General features: G+C 42.9%; 1 protein-coding gene across 3 annotated transcripts in view; it reads left to right on the forward strand.

Moving 5' to 3' along the window:
- The window catches only part of BDP1 (BDP1 general transcription factor IIIB subunit), a 99,449-nt gene that overhangs the window by 71,051 nt on the left and 14,342 nt on the right, over window positions 1–14,056 (forward strand). For all 3 annotated transcript variants that reach the window (XM_083151882.1, XM_083151884.1, XM_083151883.1), the window contains exons 22-33: window positions 657–900; window positions 1,534–1,655; window positions 2,012–2,204; window positions 2,586–2,773; window positions 5,523–5,709; window positions 6,053–6,150; window positions 7,072–7,228; window positions 10,272–10,498; window positions 10,975–11,293; window positions 12,056–12,136; window positions 12,437–12,467; window positions 13,805–13,879. In XM_083151882.1, coding sequence (XP_083008008.1) covers window positions 657–900; window positions 1,534–1,655; window positions 2,012–2,204; window positions 2,586–2,773; window positions 5,523–5,709; window positions 6,053–6,150; window positions 7,072–7,228; window positions 10,272–10,498; window positions 10,975–11,293; window positions 12,056–12,136; window positions 12,437–12,467; window positions 13,805–13,879 — 1,922 coding nt within the window. The remainder of the gene's footprint in view (window positions 1–656; window positions 901–1,533; window positions 1,656–2,011; window positions 2,205–2,585; window positions 2,774–5,522; window positions 5,710–6,052; window positions 6,151–7,071; window positions 7,229–10,271; window positions 10,499–10,974; window positions 11,294–12,055; window positions 12,137–12,436; window positions 12,468–13,804; window positions 13,880–14,056) is intronic.

Genomic DNA, 14,056 nt, shown 5'->3' on the forward strand with positions numbered 1-14,056 from the left:
CACAAACTTGCTTTCATATGTCAACCTGTTTAATGGCATATTTGGCCCCTGTAATTGGATGAATAAAGGAGTCTCCCACATTCAAGTGCTGGCAGTTAACACATTTGCCACACTTAAAGAGTCCGATTTTCAACGACAGCCATCGGTTATTATACAGTACATAAATAAATTGGCATAGGCTGGGGCCATGTTTGACCCCATTGCCGTACCTTGTAACTGTAAATAAAAATAATTTTAAAATAAATAATTTTTGTGTAGGGTAAAGCTAATCAATAACAAAAAGAATTCCACCGGGGGGGCCAGTATATGCACGACTGGTGCTAATGGCCTCTTTGATGGCATCAAGACCCTGTTGGTGCTCAATATTAGTATACAGGCTTGTTATGTCACAGGTCACCAATAAGCAACCTGCAGGGGGATCCCCAAAGTCCTCTAACCTTTAAAGAAAATCTGTGGTGTCCCTAAGTACTGTGGGCACCTCTCGGACAATGGCTTGCAGAAAATAATCTACATATTGGGACAAGCTTTGGCATGAGCCTCTTGATGAAATAATAGGCCTGCCCGGCGTTTTTTTTTTTTATGTTTTGTGAATCTATATAAAATAAATCTCATCATCCTTCTTAATCTTGTATTTTACTCCTCTCCGTTGTATTTAGTAAGGAGTCTGTGCCTCAGGCTGAAAGTAAGAAGTCTCCTATTAAACCCAATCTCTTGACACGTGACCGGCTGGGAAGGCCAAAGCCCAATCTATTAAAGATCTCTGGTCGGAAAAGAGTAACGGAGGTCGGACAAGACAAAAGTGTGGGGGCCACATCTGAAAATGCTGCTGAGAAGAGACCCATGGACAGCCATGAGAAGATGTCCCTTGAAAGCAGTGTTGCGTTATCTGTTTTAGAAAATGTAAGTAACAATATTGTGTGTTAGGGCCAGATGTATCAAGCTTCAAAAAGTGATACATTGGAGAGTGATAACCAGCCAATCAGCTCCTATTTGTCATTTTGCCTGTAACATGACAGGTGCCGATTGGCTGACTGTTTATCACTCTCCATTTTATTACTTTTTGAAGCTTGATACATCTGGCCCTTAGCGCCAATAATCCATAGCAATCGGAATTGTATTGTGTCCACCGGGACCGACTCAGTGTTGGGCTATTAGTACTGCAAATGCCGCACTTTGTGTTCTAAGAAAGTGCAGGTGGTGATATCATTGGGTTTTCTATTGGGGTCTGTAGCTCTCTCTTTGTATCAGCACAGGATTAGAAGTTCTGGAACAAGTTCCAAAAAAACCTGGCAAATATAATGATTGATATTTATTGGGAGCACTGCCTGGCATTTATGATTTGTGGTGCTTTGTCAGGCATTGGATGTTTGGGAGGGATCACGGTCTGTAACTACTGTACTTCTATTTGCATAGACATTGTTTGAGTGTACATAGCCTGGGAAGTTAGTATGTTATGTATGTTTATATGTATTAAGTCCTCCATCTGGCTTTGTGCTGCTTGCCACGCCATAATAGAAATAATCATCATTGTAGACTGCAGAGCTTGTGAGTGATGTCCCCTCTGATGAAAGCAGTGTACAGGAGGAGTGCTGCTCCTTGTCATCAGACTCTGCAACGTCTTCAAAAGGAGACCTGGAGCCCAATGGCAGTGTTAAGTAAGTATCTGTTTGACTTTGGTTCTGTTTGACTTTGGTTCTGTTTGACTTTGGTTCTGTTTGACTTTGGTTCTGTTTGACTTGTATTCTAAAAATAATATAAAATTATAAAAACTCAGATAATTATGCTGCCCTACATTTTTACAAATTACTCCTACACCAGTATCTACTTAAGGTGCCCATCCAATTTGGGCCAATTTCACCCGATCCCGATAGATCAGTCCGAAAAATCGTCCCAAATCGGATGTGTTTTTTAAAGCTATTTGATCTTATTTGTAAGATTGACATTTCTCATACAGTATAAACCATGTACATAAAGTATGTAATACAATTGTCTCTCTTGTAATTGTTACCAGGCTAACAGAAGAGTTCCAGAAACCATTGAAACCTGCAGTTCTAACAAGAGGCAGGTTTCAGAGATCAACGCCAAACCTAGGTCGGGCAGTGACTAAGAGAGATGCGCGGACTTCACCTAATCTACCAAAGAGCCCACATAAAGGAGAGACCTGTGTGGGGAAAGTCCTGGATCCTGATGAGGCTACATCAGCCGTAAGTAGCCTTATACTAGCTTCCCTCTCATAGGAATATTAGAATCTGTCCTCAAAAACACCTGCGATAATAGACAATATGAATAGAAATGAAACCAGTAAACCTTGATTTGCATATTAATGAATATATACTCAATATAAGGTTTTTTTGTTTACTTGATTATGTTCTGAACCTATTCACACAGGGAAAGTGTAATGATATTCACAGATTTCAATGTAAGTGGCGAGTTGACAGCTCTTTTATACACTTGATGCGTAGATGTGGGCTTGGTGTTGCCCGCTTTTTTTGCTGATTTCCTATAGGATAACCTGCAGGAAATGTAAACTACATAGGAGAGAAACTCACCCCTAAATAAAAAAAAATCTTCTTTTTCTATGACAGTTGTCCACAGGCGAGGTGGAAGAAGCTCCCGGGCTTGGCAAATCTAATAATGAACAGTCTGTGCCTCTGGTCACACAGTCGTCCACCCCTCTACTAGATACCCATCATTCACACTGTTCTGTGCCTGTCTCAGGAAGGACTGACACAGAGGAGCCCGCTACACCACCCAAAGATTACCCTGCACATATGTACGTTTCTGTGTTATAGAACTTTACATTAACCTTCAGTATACACCCTGCTACTTTCTCTTTGTTCTGTGTTTGTATCTGAAACCAAAATTGCTAGTCATATACTGTGCTTTCATTGTATTGTGTGATATGCTATGTCAACATGAAAATGTCAACAGTCATCTCATAAGCAGTCATTATGTCGACATTGACCGTGCTGACATTCATTATGTTAGATGCTGGTGAAATGCCAACATGTAAGCATGTCCACATATAGTTTTGGTAGCCCATTGGTGACTTACCTGCTTCCTACAACTGCAGCAGCTTTTGGGTCCTGGGGTTATGTGACCATTATTTCCGGGATAGACCTCTGATCCTCCAGCCTAACCCGGCTTTTCCTAATGTTGACATTCTGACAATGTAGACATGTCACCTGTTGACGTTTGATTAATGTCTGCATTATAACTGTCAACATTGTGTATGTCTGGCAGGTATCTTTGAACTAGATCGCATCCACCCTGTAATTACTATTATAGTGTAGTAAAAATCAGGTGTAGTTTAAGCGGGATAATCAATCTCCCGCAGCCATCTCCCGATGGGGAAGATGACTGCGGGGCCCTATTAAATGCGGTCTTCCCCGACAGCATTGAACAGGGGATCTCGTCAAAACGAGCCCGACTTCACAAGCAGTCAGGCTCGTTCTGCCGAGAACAGCCTGGAATTGACAAGCTCCCGGCCGCAGCTCACGGCCACACCCCCTTCTCATCCCGCGGCAGAAGGGACATTGAATCCTGCCTGCAAATTATTGGTCGCACAGACCGAGAACAGGACAGGCTCACGTCTGTCGGACCAGCTCAGCAGCTGTGACCCTACATAAATCTCATGTAGTTCAAATCTTATGCTGTGTACACACGGTGAGATTCCCTTGCTTATTCGACTTAAGATTCGAGTGCTATGCAATCTTTCCTATCTCTGTACTATTTACATACAATTCATGCTATCTACATTCGATTTGCACTATATAGTCATTGCAGCCCTGTCTATCTGGGTTTCGATTTGTGCTGCCACGGGAGTGCCCATTGGGATCGCAAGGTAAAAGACCTGTGGTAAAAAGACTCTTGCACACAACGAAACACGTAGCACTACTTCCGCATGCGATTCTGATGCGATTTTGACTATATAGTCAAAATTTCATGCTGATTGTACCCGTGTGTACACACCATTACCCAGTGTACAGTCCAAATTGTATGGCCCAAATTTACCGGTCAGATTTCTTTGTTATACACATTACATGACAAATTGTATAGCACAAATCGCACCTAGCACACATCTCACCATGTGTGGGCACCATTACTCTGTCCATATAGATAATTTCAGGGCATACATTACTATATGAACTGCAATTCATTACATTGTCGATTCAATTGTGCAGAAAGATTAACAAGTGTCAGGTTCTAAAACCATTTTCTGTTTTCATAATGTTTCTTTGTGTATTTTTTTTTTTTTTGTTGGAGTCAATTTAGTTTTTCCGGTACTCTTTACTTAGTGCGGCGCCCGTCGCGGGTACATTAATGTATGGCCGCGACGCGACCGACGCGATGCCTGCGATTTCCCATTGAAACCAATGTTAAACAGGGAAATCGTGTCGGTCGCGTCGCGGCCGCACATAAATGCACCCGCGATGCCCGCGACGCGATGCTCACGATTTCCCATAGGGAACAATGTTAAAAGTCGCGATGGACCCGATTTTAGTGTTAAATGGCTCAATCAACCCGATTTGGCCATAGGAATCAATGTTAAATGGGCCACAGAGCCCATTAACCCTTAAATGTCCCCCCAAATTTTTAACGCCACCCCACGATCCACGCCAACCCGAAGCGTGGCGAGCGCAGCGAGCCCGCGAGGGGCGGCGGTACGCGTCCTCCGACCTTTTCATGCCCTACTATCCACGTCGGCGTGGTGTGAGAATATAATAGTGTGGCGAGCGCAGCGAGCCACCGAGCCCGAAGCGTGGCGAGGGGACGCGGATACCTTCACAGTTATACGCGTCCCCTTGCGGGCTTCACAGGTGTCCGTGGCGACCCGGACACCTGTGAAGCCCGCGAGGGGACGCGTCTACCTGTGAAGGTATCCGCGTCCCCTCGCGGGGCACGCTTCGGGCTCGGTGGCTTGCTGCGCTCGCCACACTATTCTATTCTCACACCACGCCGACGTGGATAGTAGGGCATGAAAAGGTCGGAGGACGCGTACCGCCGCCCCTCGCGGGCTCGCTGCGCTCGCCACGCTTCGGGTTGGCGTGGATCGTGGGGTGGCGTTAAAAATTTGGGGGGACATTTAACGGTTCATTGGCCCTATTTGGGCTGTGTGGCCCATTTTACATTGATTTATATGCCAAAATCGGGTCCATTGAGGCATTTAAGTGTAAAATCGCGGTCAATCAGGCTTTTTAACATTGTTCCCTATGGGAAAATCGCGGTGATCGCGGTCATCGCGGGCATCGCGACCATCCAATTTTACCCGCGATGCCCGCGATTACCGCGATCACCGCGATTTTTACCCGCGATGACCACGATTTTGATCGGCGGCGCCGTTCTAGGTAAAGAGTACCGTTTTTCCTTTATTCTTCCATTGTTAGAAGAAACCTGTGCCATGTGTGGTGATCTCATATGATCCATTTACAAATAATTGATCAAAACTAATAAAATGTATATGTACAGTGTATTGGCACTTTACCAGTTCTTTGTTATACTCATTACATGACGTCTTTCAGAATGAACAATGAAAAAATAGATTCTGGAGATGAGCGAGGCGCAGAATCATCCAAACCAATTTTGAAAACTGGCAGATTCCAAAAACCAAAGCCAAATCTAAGCAGAGCAGCTACCCGGCTACGGAAGGCCGCTGTCCCCGAGGAAGCCAGCACTGGAGAAAAGCTCGGAGATAGTACATCATCCACTGTGAGTAGGCAATGGAACATTTGGGGTGTCCATCGGCCGGGTCATTACGTCCTTCAATTCATTCTGTTGTGTTCAACACTAACGATATATCGGCCGGGTACACCTTGGTCTAGTGTGTACCTAGCTTAAGATGATATTTTACAATCTTTGTCATTTGTTTTGACTAATAGATCAAATCTCATCATCTGGCAAATTAATATGTATTGTTGAGTGTCTACATCACAAAGAAAATGAACCATAATAATAGTGCTTTATATTTGAGGATCTACGTTAAGATTTGTAAAATTTTTAAGTTCATTATTTTAATAATTTATTGTTTTGTTACTGTTCTTATTATTTTTAGAACGAGATGCAGAAACAGTCAGCCGATGCAGAGATGAAATCCTGTGCAGTTGAATGCCCATCACTCCAACTCTGCGACGGAAGTACACTGACTGTAGGGTGAGTAGACATTCCACACACGTTATTGACTTGAGTTCTAGGAGGAATAAATAGGGCAGTTCTTAGGAATGGAGACATGTTGCGATCCACAAACGGTGAAGACTCTCGCACACAACGAAACACGTAGCACTACTTCCACAATAGAAAAAAGAAGGTGGTGTGCAGCGCTCTTTTAATGATGCAATCAAATTATAATGCACAACACATATATTATAAAAAAGGACAAATAAAAACACTTAATATAGGTGATTAAAAGAGAATTATAGCATGTAGACCTGTCTGTGGATGATAACCTGCTCTGGTCACTCAGAAAGTCCCGGCACTTAATGGATAAAGAAGATAGGGAGTCCAAATTGTAATCCTTTGTTTGCTGATGGAGGTGTCCCAGTCCTGTAGAGGGACTTGGTGGCTTTGGGGATCCTCTCTAAGATGCGGCTGTATTGATGAAGGAAATGGTGCTCCAATTGTAAATCTTCATATAGTTCTCTGGAGGTGTCCCAGTCCGTGAGGACCAAGATGGAGTAGGGATCCTCTCTAAAGTGCATTGGTGCTTGAGGGATAAATTCCCAAAGGTGGGGATGAAGTGCAAGTCCAGATGATTAAGCAGGGTGATAATAGCAGATCACAGGCAGGTCCCTGGAAACACACCAACGCGTTTCGCTGTCACTTCAAGGACCTTGAAAAAGCTGTCCTTGAAGTGACAGCGAAACGCGTTGTGGTGTTTCCAGGTAAAGTGTCGGTGCTATTAACCAATGACTAGCGCCAAGGCAGCGATTTCTGCTCTCTGCAACCACTGGAGGGGCACGTGAAAAACTGTGTGTGGTAACACTGTTACAGGCTGGTCGCCGGCCTCTAATTATGAACAATCAGGTTATCTTTTGCTCAAGTATAACTTGAAATCTACTTTTCATGTCTGTGTAGGGCTAATGAGGAAAAATCTACTGCTATCAAACCAGCACAGCTAAGACGCTTTAAGCATGTGAAGCCAGTTCCCAACCTTGTAAAGCTCGCTAGCAAGAGGCCAGGCCCATCACAGAGTAAGAGAAGTGATGAAGTGGAGGGGTCTCCTGTGCTACCAGTAAGTGTGCGGTAACAAGGCCCTGTTCCTTTGTAGTTTCCTATTGCTTGTTATTACAACATTGCTCTTTTATCAATACAACTATAGTACCAATTACTAAATATCTTATTAGAACATTTCTTTCTGTGTTTAGTCCTATATGAGTAAATGTATTATTGGAATTGATGTGCACAGTTGCCCACAATATTTATTAATATTGAGTAATCGTTGCGATTGTAAACCACATCAGTGAATCAGTGAATATATATATATATATATATATATATATATATATATATATATATATATATATATATATATATATATATATACAGAGTAGTCCAGTCAATATGCGCAAATAGTTCCTTGTTTAAAAGAAAAGTCCATATGATGGTGGTTCATGCAGTGCAGCTGTTTTTCTGGTGAGAGGTGACACCAAAACCTCAAGAAGACGGACATGCAGGAGAAAAACCAGAAAGCGCACGATGTGAGTATAATGCAAAGAGTACTTTACTGTAATAATAAGGTCACATACATGTAAGTTTAAAATAGCAGGTATGCAGGTATAATAACCCGGGGAAGCAGATCAGGCATCAACACACTCACAGCGTATAGCGCGGCAGCAGCTGAAGGCTCCAGACCGGGACCAGGACAGTTCACAGACGATCACAGCGTCAACACGTCATCAAGGACCGCCCCAACGCGTTTCGTCATTAGATGACTTCGTCAGGAGGCGTATCCCAGCTTAATCATGGCAGCATTTAAATACCTTCACTTCAATGCCTGATTAGAGGTCAGATTAAATTTTTAAAGTGACCGTGCATATATAACATGGGTAGTGTGCAACATACCGCAAAAAGGTTTACAAACATTGTATACAATTACATTTACAAAAATTACATATATAGATAATAAATATATGAATACAAAAATATAAAAATACAAAAATACAAGGAAAGAAAACACATTATATATATATATATATATAAAAAACCAGCGAAGATAAAAACAGAGAATGCCGACACAGAATCTACACACCAGAGGGCACCAACTCAAGACTAAGGCTAGGACAAAGGGGAAAACCCGACAGCAGTGTCCAGCCTATCATGAGATGGATAACAAAGGCTTCAGTGCAGAAAAGGAACTATGTCGACACCCTCGTTTAAACCGGCTGGGGACATAGTATTCATGGTAAAAATCCAGTAAGTCTCCCTACGGCTTAATTTATTTAAAAGATCACCACCTCTCTCGTCGAGGGTGACATGTTCTAAAGCTTTAAAAGAAAAGAAATCAAGATTAGAATCACAGCACGATGCAAAATGTCTCGGGACACTATGTAAGATTGATTTATTACGAATACTCCTAGTATGCTCAAGTATCCTTAACTTAAGAGGGCGCTTAGTTTTCACGATGTGGTAAAAGCTATACGCTGTGAGCGTGTTGATGCCTGATCTGCTTCCCCGGGTTATTATACCTGCATACCTGCTATTTTAAACTTACATGTATGTGACCTTATTATTACAGTAAAGTACTCTTTGCATTATACTCACATCGTGCGCTTTCTGGTTTTTCTCCTGTGTGTGTGTGTGTGTGTGTGTGTGTGTGTGTGTGTGTGTGTGTATATATATATATATATGTTACTTGAGGGAAACGCACACTTTTCAATAGGCAAAGTTGAGTGCCAGGTCAACAAATGAATACAACCTTATACCACCAGCATTAGTTGCAAATGCAAATGATAGGACCAGCACATCCAGTATTGAATGAAAAATATCAACACATTTATTGAATAATGTGAAATAGGTCAATACTTATCCACGGGCAGCAGCAGGATCAACATGGAATATCACATGGATCTATAGGCAGCACAATTATAAGCCGTGGAGCAATCTGGTGCCCTGACGGGCCGTTTCGGCGCTTCTGCGCCTTTTTCAACTCCCTTTGAAAAAGGCGCAGAAGCGCCGAAACGGCCCGTCAGGGCACCAGATTGCTCCACGGCTTATATATATACTCTTTTTTATTATCGAGGGTGGTCCAAGTAGTTGGACGCAACATCAGATTGGAGGTTGATAGTTGCATAGAGGTTTATTTTATTTTTTCTAAATTAACCCTACAAACGTCTCGGTTTAATATACAACAAGATCTTTTCTAACGCTGGATGCTTTGGATTATTCTTCTTTATTATATCACCTTTAAGAAAACTTATTGCTTGCCAACCAGTATTTTCCCATGTTTTTAGGGGATTCAGTTGCAAGAGATGTTCTCGCGCCTGTGAGTGAGTGCAGCAACAGCCACACTTTACAGAAACTCAGATTTGCACAATTTTGTTCAAAGCCCATAGAGCTGCACACAAATTTGTGCAAATTCATGGTTAGAGCTGGGCGCAAGGGGTGCGAAATGTAGTGGTGGTGCAACTTGCATCCTTCAAGGAGTGTGGGCTTGCAGCATTTCCATAGAAACATCTATATATTTAGAAGTAATAATAAAATCTAGAGTAGTTCCTACAAATATGAAAGGAATAACAAATGATTCTTACTGAGACTACCCAATAATATGTACATCAGCACTGTGCATGCTCAGGGCCTTGGAGAGAGATCAAGTGTAGAAAGATAAAACCAACCAATCACCTCATAACTGTCACTTTACAGACTATAGGGGCCGATGTAAAGAGATAAAGCACCAGCCAATGAACTGTTTGAAAATGACAGTTGGGAGTTGATTGGTGCTTTATCTCCACTTTATCTCTTGTCCAGGTTTATTACATCTGCCCCTGTGTTTGAAATAACCACAGCTGCTTCGATGGTACTTTATTTTTCAACATGTTATCAATCTCCAAAACACACAGAGCAAATTCTCACTCATTTGGGGTTTTAGTCTAGCACTCATCTCACACCTGCTACTCCCTATAGTGTTGAGGTATGTACAGCTTGGTTGGTACAAGCTTTATAATAACCTTTACATCATGCCCAGTGATTGCGTGTCTATGGCTTTGTGTTCATTATGGAATAGTGTAATTTGTGGTTCCTGAATAAAGTTTAATGTTTTCCTTTGTTTTCTGTGTAAGGCTAAAGATCCTGCCATAGAGGTGCATGCATCCTCACCAGTCTATAAGAGAAAAGCTTCTGAGTGCGTTGATGACGGGCCCAAGAGAAGTCGGCAGTCCGATAAATCGTGCAAACCATCAAATATGTCAGACTCTGAGACGGGCCAGGTTTCATTGCCCAACAAACCTGAGAACATGAGCCATGAGTCTGCCCCTGTCCTGGAGCAGAGTAATCCACAGCAGTCTAGGTAACGGCACACCCTGCAGATTGTCTATACAACTATAAACCTGTTTATGCCTCTATATCGCAATATTTTGGGTTTAATCTGTAACACTGGCAATAGGTTCCTTATTCCTTTTAATGTTTTAGTAGTGATTAGAGCATTCGTGTGTGTTTTGGAAATGTGCGAAGCATAAGTAGAAGGCATATCTGCACAATATTGGCATTACAGGAACATCTCTTTCACATGTGTGCACAGGGGAGGAATTCTCCCTCCCTCCCAGGGAAGAGTCCTGGTGGGCCGGTGTATCTGAGGCCTGTTTTGTTTGTTGACATGTGGCACCTCCCCCACGTGATAGGCGGCACACCAATGCATATTACACTGCATTGTCCCTACTCATTGTGTTATTCCATCTCTGCAGTACAGCAGGCATGCCATCCAGTGATGCTGCTATGGCGACACGACATGTTATAATTCTGGTGCTATATTTAATTTAACTTTAGATTTGGACGCCCGCTAAAAAAGCCACCACCGTTGCCACCCAAACCACCTGAAAATTCATCTCATCGGCCAGAGACCAAGAAGTCCAGCAAAAGCAAAGTGTCAAAACCAGCATCCAATAGGAGCAAAGGGAAGACCACCCTGGTAAAGATCAGGGCTACGCAGCGGGAAGACGAGGAGGAGGAAGATGCAGAGTTAGACTTTGAGGAAGAGGATTACAATCTTGCGCCTGATATGTTGAACCAGGCTCCAGTCTTTGTCCCCTTCAGCCTAAGGTCACCAAAATATGAGCCGGCTGAGATTGAAGAGACTCTAGAAGAGGTATTGTTCCTTGTCTGGTGGGGGCTTCGTTCTTTAGTTAGTTGTTGTCTTTCATCTTTCAACTCTATGTAACTTAACCCCCCAAAAAACCTAGTAGGGTGATGCTTACTATAGTTCTCACAAATTGGTGAAATCGCAGTTCCATGCATTACATTATTGAGCATGAACATCAACAGATTCAGGGAATAAAGGGGCAGATGTATGAACGTTCATTATGGGGGGGTGAAGGGGTATCAGGGCACGTTATGTGCACTGATACTGCTTCTCCCCCATGTATGAAGGAGCCAGGATGCTGTAAAGGACAAAGGCGCTGTGCGCCCCTGTCCATATCGGTACTGCTATCTAAATGATAGCAGGCTGAATGTATGAACGGTCAGCATCGCTGACCATTTCGCCTGGTGCCAGTTTTGGCTGCTGGCGAAGTCCTATCTGAACAGCAGGGACAGCGCTGTCCCTGCTATTAGCTCTGGGCTGCGCTGGGGAACTTGCGTGAGTAGCGAGATCCCGCGCATGCCCAGTCGAGTGGGCCGGGGGACAGGAGACTGCGCATCAGTGTAAACTGATGCTCTATCTCCAGGAGGGGACATCACCGGAGGGGGGAGTTAGTGCTCCCCCGCTTCGGCCGACAAGATGTTAATACATCTGGTCGGCGAAGCAGGAAGTATTTTAGAGACGCTATAATACATCTGCCCCAATGTAAGAAAAAGAAAGTTTAGTTTGTCACTGAATTGGTTGTTAATCCTATGACTGTGTTCTATACAGTTTGAAATACCAGTGGAAGATGAAGATGTACTAAGTGATGCAAGCCTGGAATCGAGAAGCTCTCCTCCAACTTTGGAGCATGTAAGTATTCCTACACTGCCACTAGAAACGTGTACAGAAGGCATCTGTTCTTTTCCCACCATGATAAGAATTCAGTGATTTATTACATACAGGGCTTGTTATTGTTATATAGAAATGTTCCTTCCATGCTGACTTTATGGTATTTGTTTCTATCCATTGCAGTATATGAAGCTTAAGTGCTAGTATATTTTCTAATCAATAACATAGCAACATGTTTAGAAAATTGTTAATTTGGATCCTTACTCAAAAAAACACAACACAAATACCTAATTAATGAATTGTGCTTTTGTTTTTTAATAGGTGATTTCTCTGGAAAAAATAGATTATGAAGGTAACTATAATAACTGCTCCCTCATAGTCAGGGCGTGGACGGGAGGTGTGTCCAATGGGGGAGGTGTGTCCAATGGGAGAGGTGTGTCCAGGTGGCCTCCTTGGGAAATATGTAAAAATGATACTGCATTTGCCACACGCGTGTGCGACCACTTTCCCCACATCATACAGGGAGGAGAGAACGAGGGCAGGTATCTGCTGCAGTTGCCCCTTTACCGAAACAGCAGCCAGTGCTGGGCCAGGGAAAGAGGCTTCTGCAGCAGCTGCCAGGCCTTTCTCTCTCTTCCCAAAGTGCTGCTGTATGCAATGCAGAGTGGGCAGTGGACCCAGGTTACTCCTACAGGCACAGGTCTGTATTGTCTTATAATAAAAGTATGTAACAATGAGATAAACAATGGATGGAAACAGAAGAATAGAAAACTTTGTATCTCTTTCCAACATTTATGGCTACATAAGGAACGTTAACTATTTGTAATAATTGCCAAATCTGGATGGATTGGGCCTATTTAAGGTTTTAGAGGCTGAGGAGCGGCATTGACATTGCAATGGCTATGCCTGACTTTGGGTGAACAGAGCCGTAATGCTTTTATTACTATTAAACAAGATTTAGTATTGGCTCTAGCTAATTATTGGAGCTCTTTCTGTCCAGTATTTCTATGGACCTGAAGTGTTAGCCCTATAGATGTATATAGGCTCTTATTATGTGTTCTGCATAGATAAATATATACCTCTCATTATCCCCCTTCCATCTGTGCCCTTCTCCCTTTTCTTCTTGTGTGATAAAATAATATATTGAATGATTTTAATGCAAGACAGAAGCAGTAGCCCCGGTCGCTTACTCCTCCTATGACTTCCAATGTCCATTTCTGGATAGTAATCTGTTCCCCTGCATTGGCTATCAGGAACTGGCATATTTGAATAAATTCCCATATTCCAATGTTTTGTTCAGATACTTTATTCAGTACGGACGGTGTAATGGTTAGCATTACTGCCTCAGAGCACTGAGGTCATGGGTTTGATTCCACCATGGCTGTGCGGAGTTTGTATATTCTCCCAGTACTTGCGTGGGTTTCCCCTGGGTACTACGGTTTCCTCTCACAATCCAAAAATATACTGGTAGGCCAATTGGCTCCCAACAAATTAACCCTAGAATGTCTGTGTGTGCATGTACATGTGATTGGGAATATAGATTGTAAGCTGCACTGGGGCAGGGACTGATGTGACTGTTCAAATAGTCTCTGTAAAGCGCTGCAGAATATGTGTGCGCTATATAAGAAACTGTTGATAAATAAATAAATACCATGCATTTGGTTTGACTGGTGCTTGTTCTTTTTCTAGAGCACTGTGACGGAAGCACTGAAGCAGCAATGACGTTGATATCAATGGGCAATTCTGCCGTCCAGTCCGATATAGGTGTGTACGTAATCTAACTGATTTCTGATGAGTTTGGATTTGATAGACACTGTAGGTATACGTGGTATCCAGTATGTGATGGGAGTAGTTTAGTTCATGTGGCCTCCTTTACAGTTAAATCCAAAATTCTGGGGGGTGACGAAGGTGTTGTGGTTCAGTTCCACATCTTAAACGCTT

This window comes from Crinia signifera, chromosome 1 (assembly GCF_055691185.1).
Source record: "Crinia signifera chromosome 1, ASM5569118v1, whole genome shotgun sequence".
In the NCBI taxonomy this organism is placed as follows: domain Eukaryota; kingdom Metazoa; phylum Chordata; class Amphibia; order Anura; family Myobatrachidae; genus Crinia; species Crinia signifera.